Source organism: Malus domestica, chromosome 10 (genome assembly GCF_042453785.1).
Source record: "Malus domestica chromosome 10, GDT2T_hap1".
NCBI lineage: Eukaryota > Viridiplantae > Streptophyta > Magnoliopsida > Rosales > Rosaceae > Malus > Malus domestica.
Genome location: NC_091670.1, coordinates 30,875,550 through 30,895,572, shown reverse-complemented (window position 1 = coordinate 30,895,572; position 20,023 = coordinate 30,875,550). Strand labels below are relative to the sequence as shown.

At 37.2% G+C, this 20,023-nt stretch overlaps 4 protein-coding genes and 1 non-coding gene across 8 annotated transcripts; 3 read left to right on the top strand and 2 right to left on the bottom strand.

Moving 5' to 3' along the window:
- Positions 1-1,584: 1,584 nt before the first annotated feature.
- Positions 1,585-4,966, bottom strand: LOC103445696 (fructokinase-1). The gene is made up of 5 exons (XM_008384707.4): positions 4,418-4,966; positions 3,719-3,969; positions 3,337-3,628; positions 3,056-3,208; positions 1,585-2,568 (listed from the first exon to the last, which is right to left on the bottom strand). Exons 1-5 carry the CDS (start codon positions 4,805-4,807, stop codon positions 2,182-2,184), a joined length of 1,473 nt encoding a protein of 490 aa, XP_008382929.1. The 5' UTR covers positions 4,808-4,966; the 3' UTR covers positions 1,585-2,181.
- A 1,350-nt stretch (positions 4,967-6,316) lies between these two features.
- LOC103445729 (uncharacterized) lies at positions 6,317-8,251 on the top strand. Its single transcript, XM_029109259.2, has one exon. It carries the CDS (start codon positions 6,317-6,319, stop codon positions 8,249-8,251), a length of 1,935 nt encoding a protein of 644 aa, XP_028965092.2.
- A 267-nt stretch (positions 8,252-8,518) lies between these two features.
- LOC103445695 (iron-sulfur protein required for NADH dehydrogenase, mitochondrial-like) lies at positions 8,519-12,894 on the bottom strand. Of its 2 annotated transcripts, none has more exons than XM_017334730.3 (8): positions 12,534-12,894; positions 12,294-12,414; positions 11,672-11,794; positions 11,044-11,141; positions 10,368-10,494; positions 9,767-9,852; positions 9,517-9,642; positions 8,519-8,971 (listed from the first exon to the last, which is right to left on the bottom strand). In XM_017334730.3, exons 1-8 carry the CDS (start codon positions 12,558-12,560, stop codon positions 8,795-8,797), a joined length of 885 nt encoding a protein of 294 aa, XP_017190219.1. In that variant the 5' UTR covers positions 12,561-12,894; the 3' UTR covers positions 8,519-8,794. The 2 variants fall into 2 exon arrangements, with proteins under 2 accessions (XP_017190219.1, XP_008382928.1); XM_008384706.4 differs by having other exon boundaries at positions 8,519-8,956.
- Positions 12,760-12,921, top strand: LOC114819335 (U1 spliceosomal RNA). Its single transcript, XR_003766392.1, has one exon. It is a non-coding gene; the product is annotated as a U1 spliceosomal RNA (small nuclear RNA).
- A 1,758-nt stretch (positions 12,922-14,679) lies between these two features.
- LOC103445694 (probable myosin-binding protein 4) lies at positions 14,680-19,479 on the top strand. 3 transcript variants are annotated; one of them, XM_029109258.2, is made up of 4 exons: positions 14,680-14,884; positions 15,689-17,070; positions 17,165-18,948; positions 19,069-19,479. In XM_029109258.2, the coding sequence occupies exons 2-3, from the start codon at positions 15,807-15,809 to the stop codon at positions 18,925-18,927; spliced, it is 3,027 nt and encodes a 1,008-aa protein (XP_028965091.2). In that variant the 5' UTR covers positions 14,680-14,884; positions 15,689-15,806; the 3' UTR covers positions 18,928-18,948; positions 19,069-19,479. The 3 variants fall into 3 exon arrangements, with proteins under 3 accessions (XP_028965091.2, XP_070663034.1, XP_070663033.1); XM_070806933.1 differs by having other exon boundaries at positions 19,075-19,147; XM_070806932.1 differs by lacking the exon at positions 14,680-14,884 and adding an exon at positions 15,480-15,549.
- The last annotated feature ends 544 nt before the right edge of the window (positions 19,480-20,023 follow it).

Here is a 20,023-nt window from a genome sequence, read left to right as displayed (position 1 = left end):
TAAAACTTACTGTTATAAAAGAATTTTGATAATTTGGTTTGTTAGAAAATTCACGTAAAATCTACTACTATAAAAGAACTTGATAATTTAGTTGATTACAAAGTTTGCATAAATTCTCTTGTTGTTAAACAATGTGATAATTTTATCTATTACAAAGTTCACGTAAATCTTTTTACTATAAAAAATGTTAGATTTTTTTTTGTACCATTACTATAAAATCTTCGCTTTCTTTTAAAGAAATAGGATAAAAAAAAATGTGATAACTCGGTCCATTATAAAATTCGCGTAAACTTTACTATTATAGAATGTGATAACTCAGTCTACTAGAAAGTTCATGTAAACGCTACTACTATAAAAGAATGTCTTAAATTTATTACAAATTGCAGGTGAACCTACAACTACAAAAATGCAATAACATTCAATCGCAAAATCCACATAAATCTTAGTGCCATAGTACAATATTCAAACTAAAACATCTTCATTTTATTTAAAAGAAAGAGAGATGATAATCACATACCTTTTTAACTTTTCATACTTTCATGTTTAATCATGTCTCTTATTTCATTTGATTTATTTAATCTGACGACCATAAATAGAGAGGAGTGATAAACTAAAAGTGTTTTTGAAAAACATTATCTCAAAAGAAAAAAATACCACATAAAAATAAATATTAAAATATCAAGAAAAAAAAAAGTGTTTTTATTAGTTTTTATTTTGTGTGGGGGCCTTCATTTCACCCACATAAGATGGAGAGAGTTTGAGAAATAATTGAGTTGGGGGGTGGGACCGTAGGAGGGCATAAAAGTAAAAGAGGTGATGGAGGAGTGGTATGAGCGTTGTTTGGTGGAAGATGAGGGCTACGACCAATAGGGGCAGTTACAAATGAGGAGAGAGTCAGGGCACTTGTGTAGTTCTCTCTTCTTCTCCTCGGCTTTTTTGGTAATTTACTTTTTTTCCCACATAAAAAACCTATCAAATCCATTTTTTTTAATTTTTACTACACTCGATGAGTCAATGTCATTCATCGTACATTATTAATAACATTTTTTGAAGAATAAAATTAAATGGATCAAAATTTTAATTTAAATTTGCAAAATCAAATATTAAAAATATTATTTTTAAACGAGAATTTAGTCAGTTGATCAATATAAATATGTGTTCAACTCATTTCATTTGAGTTCAATGACATGGACGGCAATTCTAGTTCGAGTTAAAAAAGTTCGGCACGGTAGCGTGTCCACCTAGCCAAACCTTCATCTGTCTTGTTCAATCGGCCATGCTAAATCCTATATAGTATGTGTTTATGGTCGTAGGGTTATAGCATTGCCACTTAAAAACCGAGGGGAAGGGTAAAGTTATTTATGGAGAGTGATTTTCGCAATCATCTTTTACGTTATGCACCCATCTCAATTATGTCTCGCCATTCTACTGAATCGTTAGAACAAAAGAGGGGAAGTACACCAAGTATAAAAGGAAGTGCAAAAATCACTTTTCGTAATTAATTTGGTCTGATTTTTCTCGTTTAAAAAGGATATGCATAAAAAGACATGGTGAAGAAGTGGTATGAATAAAGAAGAGCCAAAGTGACAATCAATTTCTAGAATTGCAATTTCAAAAAACCATAACATATAAGATTCACTTTTTCTTTGTTTACACCACATATCAGGCTAAAAAGCACCAATAAAGATGCCTCATCAATAACAAATGGGAAATGATATCGCCACACCCTTTTTTCCCTTTTGCATACTCGTGTTTATTTTGTCTCCTGATTCCCTTTTGATTCATTCAATCCAAGGGCCAGAAACATACAAGAAAGTGCAAGAGGAGAAAAAGAGCGTGTTAAATAACTTCCCGAACAATCTGTTGAAAAGGTGCAAAGAATGAAACATCTTCGCGCAGGAGAGTAAAAAATATGTTTGCAGAAAGCTGGAAAGAAAAGCGATCTCATGCCAATTGCCAAAGCATATATTAGACGCACCAAATCGATACCGTCACCTACAATATTTCACTAAATCCAATAGATGAACTTCAAGCTATGCAAGCTCACCTGACTCCTGCTCAAAACTGATGTTTTCCCCGAAAGTACTCAATTTCATAGAAGAAGAAGAACCCCAAGGGTGTAATTAAACCCAGAGAATCAAATAACTCCAATTTCTAAAAACCTACTATTGTTACGATCTATCAAAAAGATACTTTTCTTTCTAACTGTGCAGATTTGAGCTTAGGAAGCAATTCGGATACCACCTTCTGCAAGGACACACAATTTAACTGGTTATCACTTCCATTGATGACCAAATTTGAGAGGGACGTAATTTCCTCGACACCCAAATTTTCATCAATTAACTCATTCCAAAATTTGTCATCCTCCTTGAGATTAGATGCCCTTATAAGTTCTATTACTTTCTCCAAGGTTGCCACATTCCTACCAGCACCACAACCTGTGGCAGTTGCTGCACCTACTGCATTTGCAATTGCTAATGTGTTAACCATCGGCATGTTGTGGATAAAACCATATGCAATAGCAGCCACGAAACTATCTCCACATCCAACAGTATCTACAACATTTACCTGTCACATTTCAGCACAAGAACTAAGGTTTCATCGGTGTATCAGCCAATAAAGAGAGCTGGAACTTGAATTCAAACAGGATACAACAGAATATGAAGGCACTTCTATGATGCAGAATTACTTCTGGCCAAAAGATATGATCTACCTAATACTCTTATTTGTAGGAAGGTTCAAGCTACAACAAACATACACAAGCACGAGCACACAGAGCAAACAGACATATCTTGAGCACGTACAACACTTTTGATAACTTTTTTTTTGTCTAATGTTGTGCTTAAAACTTAAATATAACAAATATGATTTTGGCGTGAAACGGTGTGCATGACGGCAAACAACAAGCAAGATGTACTGAATTTGATCCAAAGTTAGATGTAGAACAAAAATATCTAGCAAGAATTAATAAACATGTACCAGTATGATTTCATAAACAAGTAAGCTACAAGTTCACGGCAATGTCATAAGAAAATGTAAAGTTAGAAAATGATACCTCGAAAGCTGGTGCAAAAGAAATACTTGACCTAGTTATTAGAATTGAACCCCTTGGACCCATTTTGACAATCACCCATTTTGTGTGCACCCCTTGCTTGAGCAGCTCCTGCCCTGCTAATATTGGGTTTTTAATGCTCGTCAATGACTCAGCCTGGAAATCATTAATATCATCACAATGTATTAGATGGTTGAAAGCAGCAAGACAAAAGGAAAACTTTGCACACGATAAGATGGAATAAACTAGAAGAAAGATGAATCGTGGTTAACAATATATCCAACCTCATCAGACGTTAGGAGAAGAACATCACTCATCCTCAACAACAGGTTAAGTGCTTCTCGTTCTTCTGTTGTACCAGCAGAAAGGCTTTTTCCACGTGGTCCAGGGTCGAAGAAAATTGCTGTACCAACGTCAACGGCATACTCTACAGCTGCGGCTATTACACCAGGAGAGAGCTCATCAAAGCCATAACCATTGCAGAACAGAATCTTTGACTGTTTTATAGCTGTCTTTACTTGTCCAGATAATTTGCTCATCCAACTGAATGCAGGCTCCTTACTGAAATCAGCTCGGCTGATAAACAAACCAGGTCGATTCAAATTGCCATTCTTTACAAAGAAGATGGAATTACTACAAGAAAAGCAAAAAGTGGAAAACATTTACCTGCAAAAACCATGTCTTTGCAATGGATCAACGAGTACCCAGCATAAAAGTGTTTCATACGATGCACTAGAACTGTCAACATTGGTATTGTTGTCACTCATTCCAACCATGCTAATTCCTTCATCTTGAAGGACATCTAAAAGGAACTGTCCATATACTTCGTTACCCACGTGCCCAATTGCGGTGCACTTAAGTCCTAATCTTGCAGCTGCTATGGCCATATTGCAGTTTCCACCAGCTTCCCAGTATTGCTACATTTCAAACCATATAATCAAATTTGGAAAACTTATCGGCAGAGATGCTTATCATATAATATTGGAAGCACCTTACACTTTTCTTCATAGAAACTACTACACAATGAAAAACAACATCAACAAAAGGAAAAACTAAAAACTCAAATTACGACGAAACGAAAGTATTAAGAAGCAAAAACCATAACCATTGTAATGGGTCGAAAGTTATAAACTTGATCACATTGCAACCTGAAATTAAAGAATCCCAACAAATAAAATACTCCAAATTGCGCTAGAGAGATGAAATTAGCAGTCACTGTCACAAATTCAACTCTTTTACTTCACTTCTACAGCAAAATATCAAATGGGTCCAATTTTTAATTGTAAAGAAAATGCACAGAATTCAAGAAATTAAATTACAGAACGAATTTTTTCGGCATAGTCAGAGGCTGCGAGAGGACCAAACCTTATCCGGCGGCGAGGCGGACAACCGGTCCATGTAAGATTTGCGGTCGTGGACATCGGGCGGTGGCAATTTGGGCACATTGAGCACGATATCCACGCAGAGATTGCCGAGAGTGGCGACATCTACGTCTTTAACGCCGACGCTCTTCGGCTTCCAATCGTGTACGGAGCCATTTGGGGTGCTGGAGTTTGGGGAGTGTTTGGAGACGGAGACATCGAGCCCTCTGGCGGTGCGGTTGGAGACGGAATGAGCGCGAATGTATATTGGCGCGAAGATGGGGTGGGATTGGGATTTGGTCAGCCCAGGGCTGGGGGGAAAAATCAAGTGGGAGTGAGAGGAGGATACATGGTGTGGAATTGGGGGTTTCAGGGTTACGGTGCAGTGATGCATTCAGAGAGAGAGAGAGAGAGAGAGATTATGAGTGGACGGGGAAGCGAAGAACTGAGAGATGGTGGGAAAATGGCGGAAACATTGAAAATGATTTGGATGCAGTCAAGTGGGTTTGACTTGTTCTTCTAGCTTTATTTTGGAAAAGGATCTCCGGATCATTTCCATCAAATCCATTAAGTTCGGAGATCAAGACGGTTAAAATTTGATTTAACAACTACAATTATTATAACGTTTAAAGGAGCTCCTTATTTATAACCGTTAGATCAAATTTCAATGGTTCGGATTCTCAAACTTGGTGGATTTGGTGGAAGAAATCCGAAAAGAATCCCTATCCTAATAATAGTGGTTTAGAAAGCGATAGGTGCCACTATAAGAGGTGCATGTGGAAGATGCATATTCTTCTACATGTTCCTTTGAATTGAACTCTACCATTCATCTGAGAAAATGAAACTTATTCCATCATGATGAAAATGATGGGTTGGAGACACAAGTCAAAAACTGGATACCCCTCCTTGCTCCTCATACAGTAGCTTGAAATACAAGCCCTTATATCAAATGTAATAATATAAGTAGAGAGATGATATGCTTTTTAGTGTCCCTCCCCTTTTAGGGCACGCGCTAATATACCAGCTTGAATTCTGAGTGCAATGAAATGTTTCTTCCTTCAATCAGGGCCGGCCCAGGCCCAGTGCAACCAGGGCCATTGTCCAGGGCCCAAAATTTAAAGGGGCACCAAAAAAAAAATCCAAATAATTAGGTATAAAAAAAAAATTTGTCCAGAGCCCAAAAATAAAGAATGGAGGGCAAGAGGCCCAAATTTGACAATAAAGGAAAATGCCCAAGTTTCAGGATTAAAAAAAATATATATATATATATATATATATATAATTGAACCGACAGGTTTTAGCCTAAAAAAAAAAAATTATATATAATAATAATAATGTAAAGGGACCTCCCCGGTCCCCCCCCCTCCCACCTAACCAAAATATATATAATAATAATAATGTAAAGGGACCTCCCCGGTCCCCCCTCCCACCTAACCCTAATTCCTTTTTCCCAATTCCCCCCCTTTGTTTCCCAGCCGTTTGTTATTTTTCCTCACTGCCATCAGTCAGCACTGCTTATTCCAACCTTCCAACTCCGACACACAGTCAGATACATGCCCAGTGCCCACCACAGGTCTTTGTCTTTCTCAGCCACAATCCTTGCTGCCGGTTGCCATTGTGCATTCACCAACCCGAGTAACTTTTGAGGTAATTTGATAAACTAATTTTTAAAATTTGAATTATTAATTCATAATTTAAATTAAATTTTGCAAGTGACATAGAATTATATGATAATTGATGTATAGAATTGTTGTTGTTGATGAATTGAATTCTTGATTAATTGATGTATAGATGTTAGTGTTTTTATAATATATAATATGTGTTAGACTTGCAATGATAATTTTAATAGGAAATTTTTGTTATATCATGTGTAGGTAATTTTTGCAAACAAATTATCAAAGCCATGTCTTTTAGGAAACAACTCTCTGGTAATATGAAAAGGAAAAAAAAGGCAAAGGATAACGAAATTGCCGAAAGTAGATTGACAAAAAATCAGACAATTGACAAAGAATTTCAAATGCGAATCAAGAAACAGACAAATCATTGGAAACAAGTGATGCTTAGAATTATTGCTGTTGTGAAATGTCTTGCCATACATAATTTAGCATTTCGTGGAACAAATGAAAGACCTTATGAAGACTCTAATGGCAACTTCTTAGGTTTACTTGAAATGATTGCAGAGTTTGATCCAATAATGCAAGAGCATTTTCGACTCATTGAGAATAAAGAGATTCATCATCACTATTTGAGCCATAAAATTCAAAATGAGTTGATAGCTACTTTAGCTTCAAAAGTCAAAACCGCAATCATTAAAAAAGTCAAAGAAGCCAAATTTTTTTCTGTCATTCTTGATTGTACTCCTGATGCAAGTCATGTGGAACAGATGACTTTAATTTTGAGATGTGTTGACTTGTCAAGTAGGTCAATAAATATAAGGGAGTATTTCATGGAGTTTTTAAGTGTAGAAGATACATCAGGATTAGGACTTTTTAATGAGTTGCAAGATGTCCTAAAGTCTCTTGATCTTGATATTGATAATGTGAGAGGACAAGGTTATGATAATGGATCTAACATGAGAGGGAAACACCAAGGTGTCCAGAAAAGATTGCTAGACATAAATCCCAGAGCTTTTTACATGCCATGTGGTTCTCATTGTCTTAATTTAATAGTTTGTGATATGGCAAGTTCATGTCTTAAAGCAAAATCTTTTTTTGGAGCGTGTCAATGCATATATACAGTGTTTTCCAACTCTACAAAGCGTTGGAATATTTTGCTTGAACATATTGATGGTTTAACTTTGAAGTCATTGTCAACTACTCGATGGGAAAGTCACATTGAAAGTGTTAAAGCGATTAAGTCCCAAGTAGCCCAGGTTAGAAATGCTTTGTTTCAATTGGTGGAAATTACTGAAAATCCCCAATTGAGTAGGGATGCAGAATGTTTAGCATCAGGAGAACTTTCAAGTTTTGATTTTGTATTAAGTTTGGTTATTTGGTATGACATTTTGTTGAAGATTAACATGGTGAGTACAAAATTACAATCTGAAGACATGCGTCTTGATGTTGCTGTAAAGGCATTGGAATCACTTGTTATGTTTTTCGAAAACTATAGAGAAACTGGTTTTGCTTCTGCCATGAGTGATGCTAAAGAAATTGCACTTGATTCAGAAATTGACCCTGTTTTTCAAACTAAACGTCATAGACCTAGAAAAAGACATCATGATGAAGTTGATGGTAATGAGAGGGAACAACAGTCTGCTGAAGAATCATTTAGAACAGATTATTTTCTTGTTATAGTGGATATTGCTCTTTCTCAACTGAAACACAGGTTTGAACAGTTAAAGGCTTTTGAATATATTTTTGGCTTCTTGTTTGATGCATCGAAGTTAATTTCATTGGATGATCAAGAGTTAAAACAAAATTGTATGAATCTTGAAGCACATTTGAAACATGGAAATACCATGGATGTAGATGGAGCCGACTTATGTTCCGAATTACAGGTTTTGCAAATGATGTTACCTGAAAAATCATTTCTCTCTAATAACCCTTGGACATCCATGGAAATAGCAAACTTTGTCAAAGAAATTGACATGTGTCCTAATGTCTTGATTGCTTATCGTGTAATGTTGACTGTACCTATGACTGTGGCATCTGCAGAAAGAAGTTTTTCAAAATTGAAATTATTAAAATCTTATTTGAGGACCACTATGACTCAAGATAGGCTAAATGGATTAGCAATCTTATGCATTGAAAAGGATGAGATTGAAGACTTGGAGTATGATGATATAATTGATGATTTTGCTTCAAAAAATACTAGAAGACAATTTCTTAAAGGTTGAAATTTGAAGGAGATTTGCTAGGAGTGGTTGTATATGATTGTACTTTTGATTGTCGGGGTTTAGGTACTATGTCCTCCCGTTGTATATTTTCTCAGGTAATATAATTTGGGCGTGAGGGCCTAGCCCCCCAGCTTCGACTGGGTTCCAGCCCTCGTTAAATATTTTTTTTTAACATATGTTTTTGTATTAAAAAGGGCACATTTTGAACTTTCGCACTGGGCACCCACAGGACCGGCCCTGCCTTCAATGATGTTAAGAGATGGAAAGTGCTTCAAAACTTGAATTTCCAATAGCTCTGCTCACTACAAGTTTCAGATGATCGGAATATGTTCTAATAAATTATAATCCGATACTATAAAGAGTTTTCTGATAATTTGTTCTTTTGTTTCGACTTTATACTGCCGCGGTACTCGTCCGACGGACTAATAGTACTCTGTGACAATGCTGAGGAAAGATTACAAAGGCATGAACAAGGGAATCTGCCATTAGTGCAGAAGGTACAGCAGAGACTCCATTCATTTGCTGAAATTGGACAACACAAAATCAGAGGCATATATGTGGACGGGATTGTTCTTCCTTCGACAATCTTTCTACAACTTTCCGAGCCACGTCCACATATGCTTTCGAGACATCAGAATCAGGAGCTGATATTACTATTGGGACACCATTGTCGGAGCCTTCTCTGATCCCCATTTCTAACGGTATCTGAAACATTAAGCACTTTGATCAAGAGAGATTAATTAACATAGGTGCAACTCATCTCAGCTTATTGGGGTACATAAAAAAAAAAAAAAAAAAAATCCAATTACGTGAATTTGTTTAAATATAGGATCAAATGGAGAAAAAATGAAAACAAAAAAGGTCATGAAAGCTCCTTCAAATGGCGTGTGCGCGACACACCACGGCACTCATAAACTACAAGTTGAAATTATATCAAATACGGGTTCCATTAAACTAACATGAGGTATGTATGTTATGCAGATTGGCATTCATGGTATCTTTGCAAGAACAGAAATCTGGTTTGCAGCAAAACATAATGCCTTCAGCAGAGATTATGGAAAGTGACAAGAGGAGTCTCAATACTATGGAGATCTAAAATTTCTACCCTCCTACTCTAATGAAAATAAATGACTCTGTGTGAAAGAGAAGAGAGATGGAGAGGAAGGAGATAAAAGATAAGAATCGAGACCCAAACTGATGCAACCTCAAAGGAATTTACGGATATTACAGTAAACTACGAAACAGATGAAACTAACAAATCATACCTCGCCAACAAATTCCAAATCCATCTCAGTTGCTGTCTTACGAGATCCTCCTTTCCCGAAAATGAAGGAACATTCGGCACAGTGCGGACACTTAAAATAGCTCATGTTCTCTACAATTCCCAAAATCTACAACAGCAATTCAAATTTAATTATCTTAACAATTATGTCACTGATGATCTCCACAAACTTACAATGCCAATGCAAACATGTCCAAAGATGATATGGGTTCTGAAGAATAATAAAATCATACGGGAACTTCAACTTTAGAGAACATGTTAATTCCTCTACGGGCATCCATTAATGCTACATCTTGAGGCGTTGAAACAATCAATGCACCTACCAACAAACCAGTCATGGTTATGGAAAACCAAATGATAGTTGTGAAACCAAGTTAATATTGGAAAGGTAAAGCTGGAATATTACTCGGATGTTCTGGGGGAGGGGGTCTAGGGGCACTAATCTGCATGTCTTCAGAAACCAGAAAATTTTGATATTTAATATCTATAACTATACTAGCATTATGTTTTACATATAAATTCCTTATATGAAATCCACCAGTTGCGCCTATTGTACAGTTTAATGAATGAACCATATCAGTCCTCCAGTTTTAATGATTAGACCAAGTTGAACAACCATGCTGAAACATTACAGGCCATTTAGAGGCTGAAGGTGGGAGAAATGATTGTGGTACTTTGATAGTTTGCTAAATGCATTTAACATAGATCGAAGATTGCACAAGATTCTGAGGCACGAGATACGAACCTCAGCTATCAAAGAAGATACTACCCAAACCAAATGCGGGAAATTTGAACATAAATACAAAGCATTTTGTGGTTATGTTCTTCAACTACCTGATAATTGCAGCCTTTGGGATACAGTTATATGAGCATCACCAGTGCCAGGAGGCATATCTACCACAAGAATATCAAGATTTCCCCAGTCAGCGCCCCTAGTCATTTTTTCAAGAGCGCTAGATACCTGCAAGAATTAAACCAAAAAATCATGAGAAAAAACAAATGGAAACAGCACATTATTCTTACCACAAGCGATGTTGATGCTATCCGACTTGAATTAGTGATGTTGATGCTATCTTTACCCTGGCCTTTCTAATTTCTTCAAACTTTCTATTACTTCTGGGTGTTTTGTTACTTTCTCTCAATAATAACAAAATTTCTTAAACCCCAGCACAATAATTTCAAACTCATAGCAACCAAATATTTAACAATTAATAAATAAGTGATATATATGTTTATATATGAAGACTCGTCCACACGCACACAAACACAAGAAAAGTACCAGCTTGGTTAAATTTCAATAGGAACCTCACTTCAGTTAACTAATTTGCATTCTTTCATGATAATGAGGACAATTATACCAGTAGTTGGAAATGAAATCTCTTAAAAAGTAATGATGTAGTCTGCATACCAGCACTAACTGTTAGTAGTTAGCGCCAAGAATCAAACTATACAAGGAACATGAAATTAAATAAACAATTAAGCAATAAAACTTATAATATCAAAGTTATACCATGGGACCTCTCCAAACAAGCGGAGCATCCTTATCCACAAGAAGTCCCATTGACATACACTTGACTCCATAGCTCTCGATTGGAATCATTTTTTTATCTGGTAGAAGATGACCATAATGTTAATATTCTCCAGTCTAGCATTATGGAATCAGTAAATAGTAAGGAGAGTATATGTCTGGCGTTTGTGCATGTCTGAGTTTATATAGGTTGCCTTCACAATAGAGATGATACAAGATGTAACAGAAGACGCAGAATTATGAAGTCATTATCTAGTGTGTCTGTGTGAAGCATGTAAAGGGATACTTGTTTATAGGACTTGTCTTCTGCAGAGTCCACAAGTGGACTTGACTATGAAATGACACACAGAAGTTTATACCTTATATCGTGTTTGATCACAAAATTTGAAAACCTAAATTCTCATATTGCTTCGGAAGGACTGTTTAGCAAAATGAAGAGGTAATATTGCTTAAAACATGAAGTGCAAAGAATCGTACAGGAATCGAGACACTCAAACTGATTGGAAAGTTTAGTTACCAGTTTATCTCTGTTTAGAACAAACCTTAAAATTAACCAAATAAATTCTACATCTCTTTAGTGAAATCTGCAGAAAATTAACTTAACATATACCTTCAGTCACTTCTGGCTTTCTATCAAGCTTCATCATTATAGGAACATTTGGTCCGTATATATCAGCATCAAGCAAGCCAACCTTCATTTGGCACTTGTTAGCAAGTGCAACAGCCAGATTAACTGCAATTCCCACCATTATGCATATGTTATTTTGAATAAGCAATCAGAAAGTCACTATTTTGAACATCATTAGATTAGATTTCATTTGCAACAATAAAATATTCAAAATGCGAAATCAGTGAGATGGAAAATTCTAAACTTTGATGTTTATTCTACAATCTAAAATTGGAATCGCTTATAACTACCTCACAACTCCAGCACACAATAAGGTTAAAAATCCATTGTTTTCTTCAACATTTAATGACAAAATTAACCAAAACAGCTGAAAATAATCAAAGAAGTTCAGGAACGTAGTCTTCAGCTCACCGCAATCCGAAAACTTACCCTACTGGAGACCACTGTAATCACAAAAAAGGATGCCTCTTTACACAATTTTCGCATAACCCAGAAAACTAAAATGCTCAAAAACTCCACAACGTTCAACCATTTTTAGATATCAACACTTAAACGAAAACCATATTGGTAAAAACTCGAAAAATGTGAAGAAACAAAATGGTACCTGCAGTGGTGGACTTGCCGACACCACCTTTACCAGAAGCAACAGCTATGGCATGCTTAACCCCCTCAATCCGAAGGTCCTTCCTCGCCGCGCTATAACCCCTAACACCTCCTCCAACCCTCTATGCATACGCACACAATTCATTCAATCACACAGCACAATCAGCTCCTTCAATAAACTCCAAAACAAAAACAAAAAAAGCAGACGACTTTCGAAATGCCCACAAAGCAGAAGACTCACAGTGAAGGATTTGAGCAGCCCCTTCATCAATTCCAAGCTTCTTCAGCAAATGGTAGACTGTAAGATTTTGTGTTTAGTGTTTTTTTTAAGGGGGTTAGAATTTAGATCTTGAGTCGGTTGTTGTTGTTGGAACTTGGAAGATTGGATGGAGTCCCACATCGACGGAGGGAAGGAGTGTGGGGAGAGAAGAGAGAGTAGAAAAGTGGAGGGGGAGGGAACGTTCTCCATACTTACCTGGACGGGGTCAATGGGTGATCAAGAAGGCCCATGGCCTGGGTTGGTGACCTCCATTGCACTCAGGAGGGGTGCCCGCCTATGGTCTCCCCATAGTGGGAGAGCCAACGTCATAATTTGTGCCAGTGGGGGCCTGCGTTCGCGCGGCCCCTTCCAATTCCGAGTTCAACTTTTTACTCTACCCACCAAACTTGGGGTGTTCACTGTAAATCTGTTAGACTAATTTAGGCCGTGGGTGCTACGTATTGAGATTGGCTTGTGTTTGTTTTCCTAGCGTGGGATTGAACGTTAAAATACCATTAGAATACCACTAGACGGTTATATATTAAGTGGCATATTGAGATGGGCTTGTGTTTGTTTTCCTAGTGTGGGATAGTACGGAAAAATATCATTAGACGGTATATTAAGTGGCGTAATTGTGCTAGTTGTGTTTCAATAAAACAACCCAATCTACAATTAGTATTACTTTTCTTCAACTGTCCATAACAATTAACAATTTCCTTTTTAAAAAGTTAATTTACAAGTAGATAAGAATAACTTCTTGAAAACGACCTAATTCACATTACGTTGTTACAAGCATTTGTGATTGTGCATAATTACTAACTCACTAATTACAATGAAATTGGTATTAGTAATTTAGTAAAGGGAAAGAAAGAGCCCCCATTGGATGTGCGAGAGAAGAGATTTTTTTCAATGTGATTGGACTATATGGTGGTAACTGGTACGTCATATGTTATTTATACAAATTGAGAAATTTTTTTTAAGTGTTTTTCCATTTATATAATGACAGATGACGTATGTGCTCGTATTCTAAACACATTAAAAAAATCTTTCGTGTGAGAGCAGCTGTCAACACACACATTCTGAGAGGTGAACCCATTCGTGCCCCCAGCAATGCATCTCTCCATATCACAAGTATATAATAACAACCCATCCTTTCTTCATGAAACACCAAATTCTTTTTTCTCTTTTTTTTTTATTAATTAAAGTTGTAGTGAAATAAATTTTTTGGCAATGTTAAATAACAAACTAATATTATTTTACTTTAAACTTGTTTTAAAGAGAACTCTTTTTGTTCAAAGAAAAATAAAAGAACATAACACTTAAAATTATAGTTGGGTGACACTTCCTTACTGGTCTCTAAATTGATCAGAGAATCCCTTCAATGCTAAATCCGTTACTTGAATGAGAAATTTTAGTTAACATTTTCGACGCCAAAGTATTAACTACAACTCCCAATATCACTTATATCAAAAAATAAAAAATAAAACTTATTGCAAACATTTTTTTATTGCCACGTTCTATGATTTAATTAAGGTTAATTACACATACACCTAAATAAAAAACCCTCACCGCGGTTGACTTCTCAGGCGACAAATTTTACGGACAAATACCGGTGGATATCGGAGAAATCAGATGGTTATATATCCTCGACTTCTTCAACAATGCTTTCACTGATGAAATCCCATCATCATTGAGTAACTTGCGAAACCTCGAGTCTTTCGATCTCTCAGTGAACAACCTGAGAGCGCAGATTCCACCAGAATTCTCAAAACTCCATTTCCTTGCGTTCTTGAACCTCTCACGCAATCACTGGGTTGGCAAGATCCCAAGCGGCACCCAGTTTTCAACATTTCCAAAATCTTACTTGGGGAGAAAAATAAATATTAGTCATTGGGGTGTTTGGCTACCGGTGGAATATACAAGGTTAATTTTATCATTTTTAAAATTATTTTATGTTATGTCAGCATAAAATTAACGGAATCCTAATAAGTTTTGTGAAATGATTTTAAAACAGAAGAAGACGTTTGTGATATGTTGAAAATCTGAGGGCGTTTTGTGAAAATACAAAAAACCTCGTGAGTGTATGTATAATTAACCAGATTTTATTACGTGTTAATTCATGAGCCAGCTAAAGCTTGGAGCTTCGCTTTTCTTGGCATCCAAACAAATCTTCAAGCGGTTGGTTTGAACGGTCAATGTCTTTCCCACGCAAGGACCTGCTCGTAATTCCCCCAAGATTTTCATTTTCCTTTTTTTTTGCCATTAAGTTTTTATTCCCTAGTTGCATTTCTTCCCCTTTCACCTTTTGATCTTCCATAAGCTCCATTTTCCAGGTACCACCCACATTCTCTACCTCTTTCCCTTTCCTTTTTGTGTTTATCTTGTTTACCATTACATTTTTCATGAGTTAAACCCGAGAAATGCATGAAAGATGTAAAATTTATTTCTGTTTAGAATAACACTAATCTGGGATTAATTTGTTTTCTGAAATCGCAATGCACATTGTGATGGATTGGATGATGCCCTTTTCGTGATCCTTTTTTTGTGGTTTGTTTTGTTTGAAGTTCCTTAATTTTATAGAATTTTAGAAGAAATTAATATGCTGGGTAACCTTCCATATGCTTGAACCATTAGAATTTGCAGCAAAGTTTGTTGCTTTGTTTTTTATTCACACAGAATTGGTGTTCTTGAACTCTATCTGGGTTTCTCACATTAATTATGTTAGGTGAGTTTCGTTTCGTTTTATTTAAGGTATATCGTTGTTTGTTGATTTGTCATTATTTAGAACAGTTGGGATGGTTAAGAGTTTAATGTTTGATTGTCTTCTGGTACTTCTTGTTAGTAGCTAGCTTCTGTCATGGTTGGTGATGCACAATTAGGTATGGTTTATTTGCTTATTTATTTTCGTACAATGCGGTATTCTGAACTACTCTGATTTTTGGGGAGGGGGATTTGAACTCGGGTGCTAAAGTACATACACACTGCCTAACTCACATCTGTATGCATTGAGTTTATTTAATGTTTTTAATTTCATCTGGTATAGTTTCTAGCTTAACTGCAGTTCTGTGATTCAATTATTTTTATTTTGATGTTCCTAATTGCTTCATTGGTTTCTTTGCTTGGGGTGGTGATTGAAGATGGGATGCTTAATTCTGATTTGGGTGGATAGGAGCTGCTATTACCTTGATCGACTGGTGATCTCCTCGAGTTTTTGTAACTGGAAGGTCATGAGATTGTAGAGCAATTGGTAGGCAGATGGCAGCAAAGGGAAATTCATCTGTACATGTGCATAAGAACTTAGAGGGTTTTGTAAACATTCTAACATCTGCAGCATGTGAGTGGGTTTTGATCTTTCTTCTGCTTGTCGATGGACTATTATCCTATCTGCTTACTAAATTTGCAGAATATTGCAAGTTGCAAAAGCCTTGCATCTTTTGCTCCAGGTTTGAACATGTTATAGGCAGTGAAAAACCAAAACCTCAACTTTATCAGGATCTACTTTGCAGCAACCACATATCTGAGTTCTCGTCATGGTTGTCTTGTCAAATTTATGGTAAGCATGATGGCAATGGAATGTGTGAAGATTGCATCGTGTCATATGCCAAAAAGGGCAAGTCAAACCCCGAAAAGCACATGTTTTCGGCTGGCAAGTCGGATTCTGATATTGGAAGTTCCGGTTTTAGGAGGTCCATGCAGAACAGAAAGTTTGTTCATAGTTCTGTGGGTGTAAGGCCATGCTCTTGTTGCAGTAGGCCTTATATACCTAGAGAAAATGCTCGAGGACTACAACGAAAATCATCTGCTTCCAAACCTAATATTCCTTTGCCACGTTTTTCAAGCCGTAGTCGTATACCTCGCAGGGATGGTTCAAAGAAGACCAGGGATAAAATTTCTGGATCAGTAACTACTCGTCATCCTGGAAAACTTGGCTGGGATCCCTTGCCACATAGAGGACGCAAGTTGAGGATTAGTTCTGATACTGACTCCACTCTTCGTCCTGGTAAATTTGGCCGGGATCCCTTGCCACATGTAGGATACTCTGAGTTGAGGATTAATTCCGATACTGAATCCGCTCGTCGTGCTGGAAAACTTGGCTGGGATCCCTTGTCTCATGTAGGATACACTGAGTTGAAGATTAGTTCTGATACCGATTCTGAGATTCCATTTTCTGATGAAGACGGTGGTAGCAGCATAATCATTGGAAATCAGGAGCATAAGAAGGAAGCTTTAGTAGCTCAATATACTTCAGAAAAACCATTCAAAGCACCGCTAAATGGTTTGAATCCAGCAAAGCAGAGCAACGTTACCACCGACCACAAGCCTAGACTTTCTGATCCAAGTGTGCAGCCAGATGGTAGCACGAGGTCTGATATAAAATTCTTAGGCTCGAATGTTGCTTCAAAGAATGGCTTGGGTGAGCTTAACTGGCAGCAAGCGAGTCAGAATTCCATCCCTTATGCATTCCCTGAGCTTATTTCACTAGATGATATCCCTCCATCATTTAATGTTGCTGAAACTTGTAAGCTCAACTTTCCGCTTTTCAGATTCCAGTTAATATGAGTTCTATGAGTTTTTACTTATTACATTGATCCTTTTTTGAAATTATTGAACAGGTTTTACTGGGACAAGCGACTTTGGAGATGCACCCATCAGTAAGAATGATGAACTTTTGAAGTCTATAAGTGCAACAGATGGAGCACCTATTAAAACCGATCCTATCATCAATGATCCGCCTCTTACGAAGCCAAATCATATTAATGTAAATGCTGTGTCTGAGTCAGCAGGCATTGGTAAGGAAGGAGATACATCCAATTCTATTAAAGAACAACCTACAGTGAAGGTACCTGATAGAGTTGATGGGGAAGTGAAACCAACGGACTCACAAAATTGTTCAGCTCAGGAGAGAAATTTATCATCAAATAATACAGTTTCAGGGGTACTTGGTGTTGGTGATGAAAATCCGGTAACTGATGCTTCCAAATCGTCTGCTCAGGAGAGTAATTTATCGTCAAATAGTACAATTTCAGGGGTACATGGTGTTGGTGATGAAAAGCCGATTAGTGATGCTTCCAAATCTTCTGCTCAGGGGAGAAATTTATCATTGAATGGCACAATTTCAGCGGCACGTGGCGTTGGTGACGAAAAGCCCGTACCTGATGCTTCAAAGTCTTCTGCTCGGAAGAGTAATTCATCATCAAATAATACAATTTCAGGGGTATGTGGTGGTGGTGATGAAAAACAGGCAACTGATGCTTCCAATTCTAATCCAAATCCAGGGCTTAAAACATCATGGTCAGTAGAATCTGGTCTTGAATCTCTGGATGAAGGATATGTCAGTGAAATTGAAGGTGAAAGTATTGTCGATCGGTTAAAACGACAGGTTGATTATTATAGAAAGTGCATAAAGGAGTTGTTTAGGGAATTAGACGAAGAAAGGAATGCCGCTGAAATTGCTGCAAATCAGGCAATGGCCATGATCACAAAGCTACAGGAAGAGAAAGCTGCAATCCATATGGAGGCCCTTCAGTATTTAAGAATGATGGAAGAGCAGGCTGAGTTTGATGTAGATGCACTCGAAAAAGCCAATGATCTCCTGGTTGAAAAGGAGAAAGAAATACAGGACTTGGAAGCAGAGCTAGAATTTTCTAAGTTCGATATCCCAGATGAATCGACAATGGAGAGTATGCCAATGCCGGCATTGCCGGTAAAAAGTTATGATTTGAAGGGAAAGATTGACACAGTGGAGAGTACTGTGGTACCTGAAGCCGTTGTTCCCTGCGTAAAAAGTGATGTCGAAGCTACTGGTAACTCAACAGTTACTGAGGTACCTAAAGCTAGCAATGAACGCCTTTTTTCTGAGACAACACTTTTGGAATTTGAAGATGAAAAATTGTACATTTCAAATTGTTTGAAGAGCTTGGAGAGGAAGCTTTCCGAAATTTCCTGCAATGGGGCTTCCGCCAACATGCCTGATGGTGGGCATTCTAGAAAGCATACAGATGATGAACCGAATCAAGTAGAGACGCCTAAAAAATTTAGGCTTTTATTAAATGGTCAGATTGAAGAGGAAGTTGTGCAGATGCCAAACGATTTACATATATCTAACGGAAGCGCTGCTCCACAAGAGGGACCAATTCATTGCGATAGTTTAGACCGTGAAGACAAAAAAGATTCTGAATTGGATGTTCTGGAAAACGAAATGTCAGACCTTAACGACAGGTTGGAGGCGCTCGAGACTGATCACGATTTTCTTGAGCACATGCTTTACTCTCTTCAAAATGGACAGGAAGGGCTACAGTTTGTTCAAGAGATAGCTCAGGAGCTGCGAGAACTGCGAAAAATTGGCGCAGCTTTCAGAAATCCGTCCGCTCCCTAACTTCGAATGGAGATTTCCACGGTACGTATGTTATCCGAGGACTAAAATGTGCTTTAGCTCTGTTCAAGTTTCCCTCCCTTTTTCGTCTGCTTAATGTGTTTTCCAACATTTGCTTTACCATTCATGCATTCTTTTTGTCAGGTACAGTCGAGCATTTTGGTGCAAAAGTGTAGAAATCAGTTGCATTCCTTCAGTCACCCACAATCGTAAACAATCAAAATGATTTCATGTACAGGTACCAGCCGGCCAAAACTCTTGGAAGGAAAAACCGAAAAAACGTCTATACCAGGACATAGCGTTATCATCTCGCAAGCGCACAATTTTCCATCGGCCTTCTTTTTCCTCTGTTGGGGCCGATTTTCCCCATTGTTTTTGTTTGGAGTAGTGGCAGGTATTTTTAAGTTCAAATTTATTGATAAGGCTGTAAAATTAGCATTTTTGTGTAGCTGCTATTTCTTGTTGTCAAGGTTAAGGCTCCATTTTTAGCCAAACCACTTCCATTGTAAATTCAAGCAGATCTTTTCTAGTAAGTTTCGAGAAGTTTTCTCCACAGTTTTCCCAAATTGTTCAGGTACCTGCATATTCCTCGTTAGAAATTTCTTGCTATGGATGATAAAAGATGAGAGGAACTTACATGCCAAGCGTGTACAACACGTCTCTCTAACTACCTCGTCATTTAACACCAACTAGGATGCAATGGAGTAACTTTACATGTGCGCATCATGTCTATATGCCTCCCTCTCTGGTCATGTAGGTGTTCACGTGATCATAAAATTGATGTCACATTATTAATTACTTATCATGTACGATTTTGATAACAAAGTGATAATATCAATAATATCAACAATGTATTAATAATTGGTAACTGTGTCGATATACGATAGTGAATAATTAGACGATCCAGCTAATCTGGTAACGTGTCGTTATACGATTGTGAATAACTAGACAATCAAACTAATAAATCGATTCGAGTAGTATGAACAAAGCTTTTGTGGGGTGTGAATGCACATAAACATTGAAATTGGATTTCCTCTGATTTCTATCTGCTTCCCACTTCCGGGAAGGCTATAGAGTCATCCTAGAGCTGGGACCCTTG

Excerpts from the sequence above, each read along its gene's own strand:
- LOC103445694 (XM_029109258.2), top strand. The coding sequence starts at position 15,807 with ATGGCAGCAAAGGGAAATTCATCTGTACATGTGCATAAGAACTTAGAG. Across the intron at positions 17,071-17,164 it reads ATTTAATGTTGCTGAAACTT|GTTTTACTGGGACAAGCGAC; the intron begins GTAAGCTCAACT and ends ATTATTGAACAG.
- LOC103445695 (XM_017334730.3), bottom strand. The coding sequence starts at position 12,560 with ATGAAGGGGCTGCTCAAATCCTTCACT. Across the intron at positions 11,142-11,671 it reads AAAGCCAGAAGTGACTGAAG|ATAAAAAAATGATTCCAATC; the intron begins GTATATGTTAAG and ends ATCTTCTACCAG. Across the intron at positions 9,643-9,766 it reads TCTCTAAAGTTGAAGTTCCC|ATTTTGGGAATTGTAGAGAA; the intron begins GTATGATTTTAT and ends TTGCTGTTGTAG.
- LOC103445696 (XM_008384707.4), bottom strand. The coding sequence starts at position 4,807 with ATGCATCACTGCACCGTAACCCTGAAACCCCCAATTCCACACCATGTA. Across the intron at positions 3,209-3,336 it reads TTCTCCTAACGTCTGATGAG|GCTGAGTCATTGACGAGCAT; the intron begins GTTGGATATATT and ends AATGATTTCCAG. Across the intron at positions 2,569-3,055 it reads CTTTTGCACCAGCTTTCGAG|GTAAATGTTGTAGATACTGT; the intron begins GTATCATTTTCT and ends GAAATGTGACAG.
- LOC103445729 (XM_029109259.2), top strand. The coding sequence starts at position 6,317 with ATGTCTTTTAGGAAACAACTCTCTGGTAATATGAAAAGGAAAAAAAAG.